At 39.6% G+C, this 18,162-nt stretch overlaps 1 protein-coding gene across 6 annotated transcripts in view; it reads right to left on the bottom strand.

Moving 5' to 3' along the window:
• The window catches only part of LOC133655570 (calpain-15-like), a 146,488-nt gene that overhangs the window by 64,735 nt on the left and 63,591 nt on the right, over positions 1 to 18,162 (bottom strand). Inside the window, exon 1 of one of the 6 annotated variants that reach the window (XM_062055843.1) lies at positions 17,399 to 17,671. The exons of 2 other annotated variants lie outside the window; for them this stretch is intronic. Coding sequence is in view for 1 of the 4 variants with exons in the window: in XM_062055841.1 (XP_061911825.1) it covers positions 15,446 to 15,633 (188 nt within the window). In the remaining 3 variants the exon portion in view is untranslated. Of the gene's footprint in view, positions 1 to 15,445; positions 16,412 to 16,654; positions 16,790 to 17,398; positions 17,672 to 18,162 lie in introns of those variants that run through there. 3 more of the 6 variants (XM_062055844.1, XM_062055848.1, XM_062055841.1) reach the window with 3 other exon arrangements.

The raw sequence follows: 18,162 nt of genomic DNA, 5'->3' as shown, positions 1-18,162 counted from the left end.
TTTACTTTATTAATCGAACACAAAAAACGAGTGCTATCCTGAAAATTGATGGCTTTGTGTCAGAACATATTAACACCACAACAACTGCTTTAAGCAGCAATTCAAGTGAGTAGTAACATAGGTGTGCCAAGCATGGTGGTGGCATCATGGTTAGGGGTGGGCACCGTTCACATTTGAACTGATACGGTACCAATTCCCAGGTACTTGGGAATCGATACCGGTCCTCTATGGTACCAATGTTCTATACTTTTGTGTGTAATAATAAATAATAACTTTTATTGATAATAAAATCCTTACAAAAAGAGCTGATTATGATAACTGCTGTCCAGTTGTTATATTTTTCTTTTTAGCAAGTGTGATATACTAAGTTGCAGTTACAAGTTCTAGACTTTAGACAACAGTAGTGTTTTTTGTTGTTTTTTGTTGCGCCTTAAAAAGTGTAAGTATTGTACTCATTATGCACCAGCTGTTTCATTGTAACTTGCATTTTAATTGTGGTTTTCATTAACAAATTTGATGTGTTAAAATTGGCATGTAATGCTAATCAACAGCAAAGCCAATGTATATTAGTCTCAAGCTAGCGTATTTCTTACGTTGGAACATTTGAGTCAATTTCTTTGTTGGCAGTGAAAATTGCAACATTACCTAGAGGTTGTTTGGCTAAGCATGCTCTCAGTGCCGCTGGAGTGATCGCCAAGTGCCAAAGTGTGAAGAGTAGGTAATTGGGCGTGACGGGCAACCATGGTACCATAATATGGCACTGTTTGATTTTACCTGACCGGCGGGATTCTGTCGGTGCTAAAAAAGTACAGCATTCGGTACTCATCCCTAATCAGGATCTAGGGCTGTTAAGTGCTGCCGGTACTCAGGAGCTGTGGATCATTGAAAGAAACGTGGATTCCAACTAGTACTGTGACATACTGAAGCACAGCATGACCTTCTCTCTTGTAAAACGGGGCTGCATGGCAGTTTCCAAACAAAAGGAGCCCAAACACTGTTAAACAAGCAAACAGTATATTTGATTTTATTTCTTCTGTATAGTACTGTCTCTTAAGAAGATATACTAGAATTATTGCTGAAATGTAAGTTATGTACTCTCTTTTGTGAGTCACAGTACTTCTTTCATAGACTATTCTGAAATTTTATCGACTTCTGTTTGAACCAAAGTGTACAGTATACATGAGTCAGCACCAAAGGGACATTGCACAACCTGACAGCCTGTCAGTAAGTGTCTCACCATTTCAGTCCATCTTGTGACAAGTTTCATATTTTGGTTTCAAAACACATTTTCCCCTTGCTGACTGAGTAAAGTCTCAACTAACAAGTTAATGACCCCAGTATCACAATTTAAATGGTAAATGGTCTGTATTTATATTGTGTTCACAATAACCTACAATTATTGATTACAAATTGATTAATCAGGAATTTAACCATTTTGATTGCTTGCTATTTAGTGTAGTTCACTTCTATAGCATCAATTAACAGCCTCATTTCTCTCCAAAGTTTATTAAGCTACTTGATAGGCAGGTGTGCAAGAGCAGCATGGGATTAGCGACAGGCTGTGTGAGGCCCATAACTCTTTCCTCTGTGACATTATTGCCCATTTCCAGATATAACACAGTGAGCTACTGCTGAGATAAACCGGAACTTCCTCAGTATGCCGGCACAGAACTTTAGATGTATAATAGATATTGAAGACAATACAATGTGATATTCACTGATAAGTGACATGAATGCAGGAGGAAATTATCAGACCGAATAGTTTAAAGCATTAAAGTGTCACAATTATTGTTTTCTGTCTCTTCACAAGTCCATTGCGATGAAAATGTCAGTGTTGTTCTGATAAAATTGCTGCAATCAGTTCAAAGCAAGACTTCCATAGCTCTGTAACTATAGGGCTCAAAAGCGTGGCGTGGAAACACAATGCATTGTGGTTCTTGCTGGCCTCGGAATAGCTTACTTACATGGCTGATGGCAAGACTCAGTCCTTAACGAGTTCAAAACGTACGACATAATTAACTGCCACAATAAATGTCGTAATCACTTAAAAAAAAAAAACTATTTGATGAAATGTTTCAAATTTCCAGCGTAGAAGCAAAGCCAAGAAAGTTGGATTAGTGAGCTAATGAAGAGACAATGAATAATAATAATAATAATACCTGGGATTTATATAGCGCTTTTCTAAGTACCCAAAGTCGCTTTATAGCCTGGATAGCAGACGTGCGACGATCAAACATGACTTTTAACACCATCACCTGGTACATTTTGGTGTGTTCACTGCGTTTTCACACTGGTAAGTTTGAATCAAAGCATGTTTTATTCTTTTAGCGTTAGCTGCTAAGCTGAGCTAGCTGCGGGTTACGAACAACATACAGTATTTGGGGAAAAAAGCAATACCCGTATTCATTGATCAATAACTGAGAAGAGTTTAAATATTCAGACTTAAAATATATTTAGTTTGAATCTAATTTCTCCAGTAGACACCACACAGTGACAAGTCCTGTTGACTTACCTGTAAAGGATGACAGTGTTCTATTTCTGAGCTAAAATTCTGAGGTCTTGCACACACCCAAACTTGGTTTGTCCATGAGCCTTTCTCGCCTTTGCATTCCGAATGTTTGGACTGTATAAAAACTGACCCCGTTGACGACCGAGATACAGGACACGTTCGGCAGCTTGCTCAAATGTCGTCTATTGGTCATGCTCACATGGTTCAATTCCACCAATTCTGCTTATTTTGGCGAACCTTTGGAACAGGGTCCAGTTTGTTTCGGTACAGTGCCAATTTTTTTTATTTCGTAGAATCCATTTTGATCTAGTTTGTTGTTCTCTCTCACAATACTGCTGGTTGAGTACAGCCATGTGAGCAAAAATTTTGTCCAGCCACAATGGCTACCCAGCCCCCAAAATGCATTGCAAAATCACATGCCCTTTCTTTGACTTAGAATTCCTTTTATTGTCATTCAAATTTCAACTTTACAGTACAGATAAGAAAAACATTTCGTTGCATTAGCTCATTGTAGTGCAGGATAAAAGAGCAATAATTTCGGGCAATATATGAAAGGATATTTATTGGCTGGGCATAACCAAATCAGTTTTAAAAATGGCAAATCTGTATTCTTTCCACGTCATCTGAAACAAAGCTCGTTTTCCAACTGAAAATAATTTCTGGGACACAAGAAATCATCATGTATTTATATTGATGAGTCAAGGTTACTTTGACTTTCAAATAAACTGGCAGAGATTCCTTTCGACCAGCCAGGTGTTCTAGCATGAGTAATAGGACTTATTACTCAACCCTGGCGGGGTTCCCACATCACAATTACAGGCCTGAGCCACGAGTGCTGGGAGTGGGAGGCGAGTTTCTAGATGCGAGTATCAGATAGTTTCTCATCATCATCATCATCGGCAGTCACTCGTAGTCGAGTATGACTGTCCTCAGAATGGATGGATTCCCATTCGGGAGGACGCCTGCGCGTGACGTCTTTTAGCGTGGGGAGACTGATGCTACTTTGACACAATATGACTTAGCGAAAGGGATCAACATTATGGAAACCAGTTTAGAAATGGAGCACTTTGTCACAAAAAGTTTGTAAAATTCTATACAGGACGTTGTTGACTTGACTAGCCTGGTACGCATTAGAAAATAATATGGCCAATTTTGAGCTTGATTTCCAAATCCACGGACTCCATGGTTGAGCTAGCTGTCTGAAGAAGACAAAAACAAAACATAAAAAGATAGCAAACCAGAGGTGGGAAAAATGATTGAATCATTGATGCACCACGGTTGGAACGTGTACAATTTTGAATGGCTGGACACATGTCCAAGTATCGATTATTTATTATGTATATTAAATAATGTAATAGAGATGTTTCTAAAATGTAGATCTCGTGCGGACACACACAGAGAAAGAAGGAGAGGACAAGCTTTGCTAGCCACGGCACTAAGCTAGCTTGGATGTCAAGTAATGAAACAAGAAAATAATAAATGCTTTGTACAATTCCACAGAAGTCTTAAAGGAACCGTGGTACAACAGAAAGTTAACAACTAAAAAAAGGAAATTAGCATGTAGTCTAACAAGTCAAGGGAGAGAATATCTACGGTTGAAAGTCTCGAGTTGTGTGTCGTAATATGCATAAGTGCTTGCTTGAGGTTTTTTTCCTAGTCTCAAACGGAGCACTTCCACAAACAGGAGTTTGGTTTGGAACTTACTTTTTTTCTCCTCCTCCAACAGTAGAAGGGATAGTCAAACACAAATACAAATAGACGGAATAGAAATGGAAAGAGTAAATGAAACCACATTTCTAGGTATATTGATTGATGATAAAATTAACTGGAAATCTCATATAAAAAATATACAACAGAGTGGCAAGAAACACGTCAATAATGAATAAAGCAAAACATGTTTTAGACCAAAAACCACTCTATATTCTCTATTGCTCGCTAGTGTTACCATATCTGAGTTATTGTGCAGAAATATGGGGAAATAACTACAAAAGTACACTTCATTCATTAACCGTGTTAAAAAAAACTCTTTATACATTGAATCAAAAATACTGAAATTCCACGAGAGAGTGAATTTGCAAACAGCTAAAATTATGCACAAAGCAAACTATAATCTGCTACCCAAGAATGTACAACAATTCTTCTCAACAAAAGAGGAGAAATATAATCTTAGAGAAAAATTTAATTGAAAACATTTGTATGCTCGTACAACACTTGAAATCTTTTAGTATATCAGTATGTGGAATTAAATTATGGAATGGATTAAGTAAAGAAATCAAACAATGTACTAATATGATCCACTTCAAGAAACTCTTCAAACTTAAAGTGGTTACAAAGTACAATGGAGAAGACCCATGTTGTAAACATTCTGAATTTATTTCATCCATCCATTCATTTTTTAGATAATCTTATTTATCTCACCATATGAAATATAACTTACTTCATTCATTATTATTGATTTATTTTAATGTTATTATTATGGAGTATATTGTGAATAAATTGAGAACAGGAAGTGAACAAAAGTTTAGCAACTGCTATGTAAAGGAAAAGGGGTAGGATTAATTCAGTTCTGCTTCTTCCTACTCCTTTTCGAACATGTTGAATAAAGGAACTGGAAATTGTGACGTATCATGTTGTATGCATGCATGTTCCAAATAAACTCAAACTCAACTCAACTCTTCATCCCATGTTTTACCCTTTTCCCACTTTTACGGGGCGCCACACTTGTGGCAACCTATCAGTGTTCCTGTTCCGTCTACCCTGTATAATTTACTGTAGGTTTCATCTTGAACGGGTTTGAACTGAAAATGTCATTTTGTTGTACTGTTTAAGTGCCATGACAAAGTTCGATTCCATTCAATTCCACACAGTGCAACAACACTGTCAGCTACAGATATGAATGGGTAGTCAATAATAGATACCAGCCAAAGATGGAGCCTTTTTATACATACTATTAATAATTAAATATAATACATTTATTAAGGTATAATATTAATATAAAACATATTAATAACGTACAATATAATAATGATATACTGTATAGTACAATAATTAAAGATGCATAAACAATGAATTTATAATCGAATACCTGAATCGTAATCGATTCGTGAGGTGCCCAAAGATTCCTGCAACTAATAGCGACAGGATGGTGCTAAGATAAAAGTGAGATGGACTTTAGAAATGACACCCAACCCAATATGTTGTGGCAAATACATAAATGTTTATTTAATGTGTAATACAAATTACAATACCCATTGCAATTGAGTTAGCAGTTAAGCTAACGCTTAACAACCTAGCGCTTCTTCTTTTTTATAGTGTATTTTATTGCTCCCTCTCATAGGTCAATCCAGGTATACACCAAGTCTCTTTGTTGGTACATGTGCAGTGTTGTGTTGAGTACAAAATGTTTAGGACATTTTGCCTTAACCTTGAGATTCCATCAAAATATAGCATTCGTGCCACAGTAGTGCCCCTAACCTGTTAACTTACTGTTGAATTTACTACTTAAATTATAGTAAAACATGTTGAAGAAAGGCGATGTAACACCTTTAGCTAAAACATTGATTTACAAACCAAAAGACTCTAAACTGGATCTGCGCGGCAGATAGTAGCAATTTTGGAAAACAACAAAAGGGTATAACACCGCAGAAACAAAGACTCAATTGTTCACAGTAAACCTCCTCAGGGTAATTCAATAACTATAACTATGAGCTGTAAGCGATGTCCTTTTCGAAACAGTTACGTTTCTGTTGCTGCCATTTTATGTAAGCTTGACTTATAAGACCATAAACACCTTATGACTAGGGCCTCACAACCCAATAATCATTCATATGATTTGAACCAACTAACTCCAGCAGACAAGTACGGTGCAAGAATCCAAATACCATTCCGGAAAGGGCAAAAAGGGAAGACAATAGACGAACAGAAGCACCTGACCTCCCGCGATGCCCTCTGTGAATATTTCATGACATATGCTCATTTTCACAGAGCAAATATGCCAGCAGTGGAGACAGCTTGGGATATTTGAATATTTACACAGAGGAAACTGTCTGAGGTCTTTTCGAGCACGATAGCAGCGAGCTGACGAGAAGCTCCAGATTCAGGGAGGAAGATGGTGGAGCCATCACTTTTTGATGCCTTTTGTGACCAATGGGTTTTTTAGCCGAGTCAGCAAGAGCCATGCTGACACAGCAAAGCCTTTAGCAAGATGGGAACTTAAGTATTGTGACACAATTACTGATGTCACCAAGTTACGCTAACCTCTGACATAAATGATCACGAGATGCAACAAAATGTTCACAGCACTAACAACAATAAGAAAAGCTTCTATTTATAGTCTGCTGCATTGATTTAACGTTGTTTGTGATTAATACAAAAATTTATCAAATCCAGACTGCATGAAGTGCCCGGAACTTTAAATAAGAGGACATGGTGTGAGAGTGGTGGTGTGTTAATGTCATGATTTGTGTGTGGAGATTTGTATTCATTTTTATTAATGCACATATGTAAAAAGTGCAATTTCAATATTGATGATGTGCATTTATTAGAAAATATACTACGCCTATGCTGGCCCACCTGCACTGACTGGACAGCTCCTCTACGATATGGAAGAAGACCTCCTACGACCCTGTGACAGCCTCCCAATGGACTGGATTTTCACATTATCATGAATAATTCAATGACTGTACCCACTAGGCATCCACTTGGCCCCTTCCCAAGGTTTCTTCTTTTCCCCATTTTTGGCTTTTTGAGTTATTCATTGCCCAGATGTGGATTTTAGATCAGACGATGTAATTGTGTTTTGTGCAGCCCTTTGAGGCACTTGTAATTAGGTGCTATATAAATAAACTTTAATTGATGATAGCGGCGATCAGAAACACTTTTAATTCTACAATTTTCCCTAAAGTACGCACCAAGGTTAGAAAGTGTGTTTTATCCAATTACTCGATTAATTCAAGAAACGTATCAATATATTAACCAATTTATATTATGACCCATATCTACAGCCCTACTTGTAAACACCGCTGCATAGTCTGCATGCCAACTATGTTCTGGTTCTTTAGGAGCTGACCCCATCCCCAACAGAAAGAAGACACGCTGAAATTATTCAGACACATAAGCACGGCTCGCAGCCATGCCGCTCCAGTCCAGTGTTGGACAGTTTTAATCCAATTAAAAGGGAGAGGAAAGCCTATCGAGTAGAGAGGCGATAAATGCAATCATCCATCATGCGGAGACAGACGCGGCACTGGTATTGACTATGAGAAGAAAGCAGAGGGACTTTTGGGGCTCAGGGCACCCAAGGCCATTAGCAACCACCATGCATTGAATCATGCTACTCCGTCGTACATGTAGATACCACAATAAGCTCTGCTTTTTTCTAGGGCTGGGCGGTATACCTGTAATATAGTTCAAACTTGTATATTTTTAGAAAGAGACAATACCGCCATACTAGTATCTTTTGATGTGACTTTGTTACGGCCGCTTGATCTTCTTAGCGCCTGACGGGCAAAGCACAGGGCATTCCCTTTGGCTCAACCCCGCCTCTTGCATGCTTACGTAGGCTTCTTTGATGCACAATGACACAACACAACAAACTTTTCAAAAGAATATGGCGGCTCGACGGCTCCAGTGGCGACTATTCGACTAGAAAAAACAACATGTTAGGTTACTACTTACAACACAAATAATCTGAGTACTAGTCTCAACGCTGGTTATCTAGCCATAAAACACTTAGACGACCTTAAGTATTTTGCATGTTTTGTTTAAGATACCAGTAAAATACCTTACACCTTTTATCGGCATTCGGACTAGAAATACCGGGATATCAGTTATGGTCCATATCACCCAGCCCTACTTGTTCCTACTTCTTTTCGGACATGTTGCATTGTGTTTTAATATAACTTTGTTAAGCATGCTCAAAATAAACTAAACCACACACTTCTTAATAAATACAAGGGTGTTGTGGGTAAGTGCAATCAGTAAACATTAGTAAACCTACTCAGTGGCCTAGTGGTTAGAGTGCATGAGATCGGTAGGTTGTGAGTTCAAACCCCGGCCGAGTCATACCAAAGACTATAAACATGGGACCCATTACCTCCCTGCTTGGCACTCAGCATCAAGGGCTGGAATTGGTGATTAAATCACCAAAAATAATTCCCGGGCGCAGTCACTGCTGCTGCCCACTGCCCCCCTCACCTCCCAGGGGGTGAACAAGGGGATGGGTCAAATGGCAGTGTGTGTGTGTGACAATCATTGGTACTTTAACTTTTTTTTTTTTTTTTAAACAGCCACATATTGTTAGACTGGAATTGAATCTTGTCTACAGCAAGCATACTGATTTATGAAAACACACAAATGCATGAGAATTTTTTTTAATATGGTTGTCTATTAAGTGTTTTTCTGAGTGAAGCTGACCGGCAGCAAACGCTTCCAAAAAGTCAATGGACCGCGCATTGAGGAACACAAAGTGAAACTATCGAAGACAAATAAGCCAAATAACATTGTAGAAGGGGAAATAGAATTGAGAAGAAAATGTACGCCAATGGGTTATGCGAATCCGAGCGTGTTGTTTCTATATTTCATGCTCTGTCACAGCTCAGCTAAGCTTGCCTAACATTGTTGGACACACACACACACACACACACACACACACACACACACACACACACACACACACACACACACACACACACACACACACACACACAGACACAGACACACAGACACACAGACACACAGACACACAGACACACAGACACGCACACAGACACGCACGCAGACACACACGCAGACACACACGCACACAGACACGCACGCACGCACGCACGCACGCACGCACACACACACATGCACACACGCACACACGCACACACAGACACAGTGCAGCAGTGTGTCTCATAGCCAGAGAGGGTGTCATTGCAAAGGAAAATTGCACAATCTTCGTTATCAGAACATGTGTTTCTATCTGGTAGGTACAATAAAAGTCATGACTAATAAAACAATACACTGTGGTGGATCTAAAATGCTGATAATGTGATTTTTTTTCTCCATAAAAATGATAACATGTTAAGCACAGTAAGTGAAGATATTATCAATAAGAGTTAGGATTGAATACACAAGAGCAGTGATTGTTAAACTGTGGTATGCGTACCACTAGTGCTACGGGGGCTCCTGGTACACAAAATAATCACTTGATTAAGGTACAATGTTTTATTTTCTGATATTCATACACAGTGTTACCCCTAAATTCCAGAGGATGTGTCACGGCTGCGTTGCGTAAATAGGCGGTGGACTCTTTACGCTTGTATTTAAGTCAATGTGACCGTTTCCACAGCCTGTGGATCTGTGCGCTTAACATACACAGAACTTCTGTTTTTGCCGGTCGCAGCAACACAGCGGATCAATTCAGCTAAAATCTGCATGTGTTGGACAGGAAGTCATGCACAAACACAAAATAAGTTATCTTGTTTAATACTTTCAAAATAAAACCGTCCAACTTCAAGGGGGATAGTAATTTACACTTTGAAATGTCTTAAAGGGCAAGGATGGCCATGAAGTCAACTTGTCAAAGGTTTTTAGACGTAATTTCACCATGTTAAACCAAATGCTGATTCTGGAGGTCTAAAATCAAAAAATCATATACAGGCATATCTCGGGCACCTATGTGCGGTCCTATTTTAAATGCCAGCTGATACGGATACCATGGAAGCAGGGGCGTGGTTTGTGGGAGTTGTGTAGGTCTACAACGCTCGCTAGGGATGGTGCTACTGTTGTGTTGCCACTTGCTTAAAAAATGTAATAAAGTGGTCGCCCTGCAAAGCAAAACTGTCGTCTTTTTCACGAGTCAAGTCAAGGCCGTCACGGACACGCCTGACTGCGGGTATTACCATGAATTGATTAACGTGGACCCCGACTTAAACAAGTTGAAAAACTTATTCGGGTGTTACCATTTAGTGGTCAACTGTACGGAATATGTACTGTACTGTGCAAACTACTAACAAAAGTTTCAATCAATCAATCAATTGATCGATGGCAAAGCTCAAGACGTTCCACAGTGTTTACCTCAGTGTTTACTTTATCACATGATTATGCGCGGATTTGCGAGATCTGGTAAAAGACCGCGAATCAGCCAAATGTTTTCTGAGGTGGTACTTTTGAGAAGCACTGTACTAAACTATGGCTCTTCCTATTCATTTTACGCAAGTGTCATTTTAAAATTGATGTTTTTGTACTTTGGTATTAAATGTACAGCAGCTTACCAGCTAGCAGCAGGTACCGTGAACGAGAAAAGCCCAACTGGGCAAGTCACGCTGAATAAAAAATGTAAATCCATTGTGAATAAACTATTTTCACCAAGTACCACCTCAGAAAACACTTGGTTTTCCATGTACCACTATAATAACCAACATTAAAATACAGTAGCGTAGTAGGCCTAAGTATTGTTTAAACACATGGCAGACGTTTTATTTAACAAGTATATTTAATATTTTTAGCCTTCGTAACATTGAATAGTAACACTGTGTTTGAATCCATCCATTTTCTAGAAAAAAATAAAACACTGGACTTAATTAAATAATTGATTCATACATTGGGGAAACAAAGCGACCACTAAGCAGAGGCTTGGCACAGCGTAGACTGGGCAAACTCTTCAGGCCAAGACTCAGCCGTCTACTTGCACCTCAGGGAGAAACAGCACTTATTTGAGAACAAAAATGTACAGATGCTGGACAGGGAGGACGGATGGTACGAAAGAGGAGTGAGGGAAGCCATCTATGTCAAGGTTCAAAAACCATCCCTGAACAGAGGTGGTGGTCTGCGGCACTACCTGTCTCCCACATACAACACTGTCCTTTCAACCATTCCTAAAAGACTCTGCAATTTAGCCTACACCAAATAGCAGGAGTTAGTAACATTCTGATCACAGAAGGTGACCAGAATGCCATTTGTTTAAAACTAAATGGAATGCTTACGAGGGGGATTCCGATTATTTTGGACTGGTAGTAGTCGATCCACAGCGACTTTTCTGCCACACGATACCTCAATGCTAACGAGGGGAAATTACACTTCAACGGCTGTCGTTGGTTTTGACAGTGAGGATTGTGCGTTTGCATTGAAACAGTTGTTTTTTCACTAGGATAGGGCGAAACCATCCTTGCCCAGGTGGCCCCTCCTGGTTTTGGAGTATAAATATTTGGGGTTTTGGCACCAGCCGCTGGACTAGATCTGACCAATCTAAGTCTATGAGCACAAAGTGATGAAGCCTCTGATGAGCGGTGAAACATCTTTCAAGACAAACCAAACAGTCCAGTTGCGATCGATTGAATGCCCTGAGATGACAATGACCTGGATGAATGAGAACATTCACAGACAGGACTTGAATAATGAATCAAATAAAATGTATTTATTTAGATGAGGGATTCTTTGAAGTACCACTAGATGGAACCAACGTACTACTAGTGGTATGCAAACCACAGTTTGAGAATCACTGATCTGGAGGATAAGAGCCGGTGGAAAGTGCTGGATTTGGGAGCACATATCAAATATCAAACACACTTCTGATTTCATATTTTATGTTAAAATCTGTGATCAACTTCCTGGATTGGATTGTGTTCAATCTTAAGAGGTACCACTGTAAACAATTTTAGGATAAATGTGCATTTCCCAGCCATCGATGAGAGTATTTTTTGGGGTCTCTTATGCATGCAAGAGTGCTACACAGCTCTTTAGGCATGCTTATAGTCCATGGAATGTGTCATTAACTCCCCAAAATGAACACATAACTGTACAAAGGGTATCCAGGGGCTAAATGAAGGGATCACGTTTTAAATGGACCACCCTTGGGCTTGTTTTTTTCACTCACAGGTCCAAAACAGTCAGATCAATCATCTCTTAAGGCAAGACCCTCAACGCCATTGCCAAAGCAGCCCACAATATGCAGCTGTGAGCTCGTCGAGGCCAAGGGGTGGGATTTTGGTTTACAAATCCAGCTCATCCAGATTTTGACTCTATTATCGGGGGGGAGAAAATGTTGGTTTCGATTTGATCAGGGTTTATAAAACAGCAGAGTTGAGCCTTAGCTTTGAGGTCACGAAATTCGCAGTGAGATGTTCAAGTAATTTGGCTTATGCAGTAAATTACAACAGGTAGCATTTTTTTCTCAAGTCACATTATGCTCTTCTGGGTGAATGGAACAAAAAGTATTGTAGAAAGACTGCAATTACAGCTTCAAACTCTATATTTACGTCCATTATTGCATCCACTCGCTGTAATGACCAGGTGGATCAATTGTTGTGTCTATGTAATGACGCCTAAGGGTGATGGGAATTGTAATTTTGCTGCATACACTGCAAAGGATAAAAGTCAACATGATGACTTTTCTAAATTGTCACAGATCAACAGTAGGTCACAAAAAGGTACCCTTTTTTTTTTAAAGAGTATCCCCCACATTTCAGCAGCAATTTTATAACAGTATATCTTCTCAAGGGATTATACCGTAGATATTAAACTTGGATATACTTTGTGTAGTAGCTAAGATGTACTATCTACTAGAAATGTATTGACACACACACAGGGGTGGGTATTGTTTACTTAACTGACGCTGGTGCCAAATCGGTACCTTTGAAACAGTGCCCAAAATGGTACTGAAAAACTGACATTTTATAAAATAATTTTTTTATTTTTTTTTATTATTACAGAATATTGTGACGTGTACTTTAAACAGAATAGTATCTTAACAGTCTCTTTAGGATTTTGCAGACTTTTTTGTGATTGTTGTGGCCTAAAATGCCTGCATTTGAGGCAGCTTTTTCGGAAAGTTGCAATGTTTTGAGGCTTTAAAAAAAAAAATATAACATTGAATGTACTTGTGATTTTATGAATGTGCTAGTAATGTTCTGTGCAACCTTAATGTCAAAAAGCACAAGTTATAAACAACAATTGGAAAACAATACAGTATTGCTGTTTTACTTGTTTTATACCACAGACTTAAAAGTAGACACTAGATGGCAGTAAAAGCACATACTCAGAGCTCATTGTCAAATTACTGTACTGTTTGAATGACTTAACTAATATTAGTAATAATTAACTATAATTACAGATTTTAAAAAACGGAAAAAAAGTCATCCTTATTGTCCGCTTTCTGCTCTGCTTGCCACAAGTTGCAGACATTCTTTGTGTATGTTTTACGCTTGAAAACTGTTTGTCCATCTGAAACAGTAATTTATGTGCAAACACATTTACCCCGAACGTTAATAGCATTTGTGAACTGTTGAGAGCAATCTATAACAGTAGTTTTTGTTGGTAAAAGAGAGACAGTGAGAGATGACCATCACACTTTGACATCTATGCTGCCTCTGTTAGGTCAGCATTGCAAATGAAAGTATGTTTCTTAACTGCATTTCCCTGGATACAAAAAAGTTAAATAAATATAAAAATACATGTAAACTAGGAGGTAAAGGTTTATACACTACATTACCCAGAGGGCTTAGCACCGTAGACAAGAACCGAAGTAAGTCTAAAATAAGCAGTAGGACAACCATTTTGAGGAATAAAGAATGTATATATTGGAACTCGTTGCTTCGTCTATACAAGAAACAAACATAACTTTTGATTAAGTATTTGACATGCACGTTTGAGTGCCGCTCGGGAACACATTCCATTGATAAAATTGACGGTGAATGGCCAAAATGTGCGGGAAGTTGCGGGCTTTGATTGAAGTTGCAAAGCCGCACAAAATTCACGGGGATAGATTGAATCGCGTGAATTAGGCGATTGTGTCATTGTGAAATCCTGAAGGGACTGACTAACTACACTACTTTAATATCAAACAGAAAACGATAGCTAAGTATTGCAGCAAAACAGGCAGCAATACAAAACCACTAGCTTGTGTTGTAATGTAGCTATTCAGAATTCCGGGGTTTGTGAATGCACATCGTTGGCCGTGACAATGATTGGTGTATATTAAGGAAATGTTTTGCAAACATTACATTTTGGTGAAATGTGACTACTGCTGTTAGCGTGTTAAGGTCGGCAATAAAGTTTTAAAAAAGCATCAGACTCTGACATTACATTACATTAGGTCTACATGAATTTGGCACCAAAATAAGGCATTGATCGCTAGGTATTATTTCATACGTCCGGTTACTGCCGTTTACGTCAGCACCGGTCCCATAATAGGGTTGAGTTTGGGTATTACCCAGCCCTACACACAGCATTTATTGACTAAATAGCTGGTAACACAAGTGAGTACCAAGAAAACAGTCTCTTGCCTACAGTAGTCAAGCCAGGTGGTGGTAGTGTCATGGTCTAGGGCTGCATGAGTGCTCCTAGCACTGGGGAGCTGCGATTAATTGTGGAAAAATATAAATTTGATTGATTGATTGATTGAAACTTTTATTAGTAGATTGCACAGTACAGTACATATTCCGTACAATTGACCACTGAATGGTAACACCCGAATAAGTCTTTCAACTTGTTTAAGTCGGGGTCAGTTAATCAATTCATGGTAAATTCCACCACGGCATTGTGACGCACAGCATGATCCCCTTCCCACGGCAAACATTTTCCAACATTATAATGAACCCGTACACACCTCCAAGATGACTTAATTTTCGATAATGCCAACACCCTAACATGCCCAAATTGTCAACGGGTAGCATTAGCATGTGAGCGTAGTGGGGTCACAGTAAAATGTCCTGTTTTCCCCACCGCTATACAAGCTGTATATTGGCTACACTAAAGTATTTCCAAGTTTCATTTTTGATGGTCCGAAGGAAATAAAAATATGCGGTGTATACTCACCTCTGTGAGATACTGTAAGTGACACAAGCCTTCATCATTTCTCCTGTAACCTCCACATGTAATTTTCTGCCTGGCATGCTCTGCCGAGTGCACCCGACTGGCTAATGTGCAGGTTCTCGACCGCTTCTCGCTTCTTACCTGCGCTCTCTGTGAGGCAGCGCAGGTTGCTGCTGCTGCTGCTGCCGTGTGATAAAGCTGGTGCCCCACACCGGGCTGCTGTGACTGGTCCTGAGCCAGCCCACCGGGGGCGACGACGGGTAAGTGTTGCTGCGGAAACCATGGTCTGACTCAGTCTCCGCAGTGAGGGATGAGGCCGAGCTCCCCATCACCACCGGTGATAGGAAGCAAGACGGGATTGTTGGAACCAGCTTAGATTAATTTCCCGTTCGGCTTGTCAAAGTTCATGGGAGTTCTTACTCCATTCAAGAAGTTAAGTGCGATAGTTCCTAATTGCCCGTCTTGTTGACTTTAGGCTTTTCTCCACAGTGCCGCTCTTAAGTCCTCCTGCATACTTTCGAAAACGCCTCTCCAGTCTGTGCAGGCTCATGCTTTCTTTTCAGGGTACTATGAAACTTTCACTGACAAAGCCTTCTTAAAAAACAAAACCTCGGGTTCACTGAGGCCATCAACAATCGCCTCATAGTCCGTGAAAGCAGTTGCAAACAATCAATAAACAGCATGCATCTTGACTTACATCCAGTAAGAGAAAATCAATGTGCTGCATTTCCTGGGGAGGGCAATATTACAAGCATGACGGCAACTCCTCAAAATGTCATCTTTCAGATATGCGGTCTGGCTAACAGCTGGACTGGAGCGGAAGCACTCGAACACCACAGCTGCACAGCTTCCATCAGCAAATGGGGATAAGGTTTTCCCACGCCTTGGGTATCAAGTTGGACCTCTTGAGTACATAAAGAGGAAATGGGCTTCTAATGAAAAAATAACAATGTGGCAAAAAATAAAAAGCCACCGAAATGTATATTCTACCCGGAGTTTCTCACAAACAAGTCGGTCCAGTTGCTCAACTTGTCACAGGACTGGCATGCAAGTGCATTATAAAAATACATGGCTTAAGGGCAGTATAAGCAACTAGCACAAGTGCAAAAAAAATAAAAAATAAAAATAAAAAAAAATAAGTGGATGGTTTATTGATGCTGTCATTCCATCATGCAGCTTGGCTGTCACGTGATTCCTAATTAGCGGGATAGTTTTAAAGAAGTAATAGTCTTGGTGGTACTGTACAGTATGCAGAGTCCGGGAAGCGTGCTGCCCCTGAACGCAACACGCAGCCTGGAGAAAGCGTGACACACACAAAAAAAAAACAGTATCCAGGAAGTCAAATCTTACACAATTTCACCTCGGATCTCCTTCCAATATGCACTTAGTTGCTAATTCAAGACTCCCGTGGTGTTGTAGTCGGCAAGGTCTTTAAAAAGAAGACATTCATCGCTCCGGTCTCTCGCTGCACGTCGCTTCTTCGAGGTTCTCCTCCAGCCCACGCCGCCTCTCTTAAACGGCTCCACTCGGGTGCTCCCCCGTTGCATAAACGCCTCGTCTCCTTATATTTATCACGCGACGTGATTTTATCCCACGCCATAGGGGAGAAAGTGAACGCGGATGCAATCTCTCTCTCCCAAACAGCGGATTAGCGGAGAGTCAGCAACGCGCATGCGCACTGGCACCACCAGCAAAAGTGGAAGGTTGCGTTTATGACATAAATCTCAATATACTGTCGTATGTATATGTTTCACCTAACAATATCGCATGAACTGGCTATATGGTATCACCAGAAGTGGATATTTGCAATACAATCTGCATATTGCACATGCACGTACATGTATACAATTAAAACTGTATTGAATATATGAGTAATTGTGGAGGAGGTGTGTAGAAAGGGTTAACTGGTGATGAGCAGTGCAGTCACCACCATCTTCTACTCAGCTGTCCCTTCACATTACTGAGATAACCCTTCAAACTTTCCCTTCTCTCCTCTCCTCTCTTTCCACTTCACATCACTTTGTTGACCTCCTTCCTAATCTCCCATTCCTTCTCCCAAATCACTGTTCACACTCAAGAAAGAATGTTACTCACATATTTGTCGATGCATCTTCGCTGCACAGAAAGCGGGTTACGCACTTATTTCAGTGGAACTCAGCTCAGCTTGTGCCGAAAAAGGGTGTGTTTGTCAGCTAAGTATGACTCTTGCTTCCTTCCTTGAATGTGTTGTTCACAAACCGGTTAAACTGGTAAACCGGCTTCTACGGCTATGACATGTAGGAAAACGTGGACCCAAATACTGTCAGCCTTGTTGTATATGTGAGATACAATAAAATAATCAATCCATGACGTGTAAATATTCAAGTAAAAAAAAATAAAAATCACCAGAATAAAGGCAATAAATTGCAAGAAAAAATCCAAAATAACCCGAATGCAGCTGAGATAGGCTCCAACACCCCCTGTGACCCAGAAAGGGACAAGCAGTAAAACATGGATGGATGGATGGATGATAAGAAAAAGTCCTATTGTGACAAGAATAAATATGTATTGTTATGCGATTAAAGTCATAAACTTATGGAAGTTAAGTCGTAACATTATGTGAAAATATTATGAATAATTATAGAAAAACATTGAAAAAGTAATAATATTAAAATAATGAAGCTACATTATTACAAAAATAAAGTAATGAAATTACGGGAATCATGAATTGATTAACGTGGACCCCGACTTAAACAAGTTGAAAAACTTATTCGGGTGTTACCATTTAGTGGTCAATTGTACGGAATATGTACTGTACTGTGCAATCTACTAATAAACGTTTCAACCAATCAATCAAAAGGTGCAAGTTTTTTGCTACG

The sequence above is a fragment of the Entelurus aequoreus genome, linkage group LG08 (genome assembly GCF_033978785.1).
Source record: "Entelurus aequoreus isolate RoL-2023_Sb linkage group LG08, RoL_Eaeq_v1.1, whole genome shotgun sequence".
Lineage (NCBI taxonomy): Eukaryota > Metazoa > Chordata > Actinopteri > Syngnathiformes > Syngnathidae > Entelurus > Entelurus aequoreus.
This window is presented reverse-complemented; position numbering and strand designations above follow the sequence as displayed.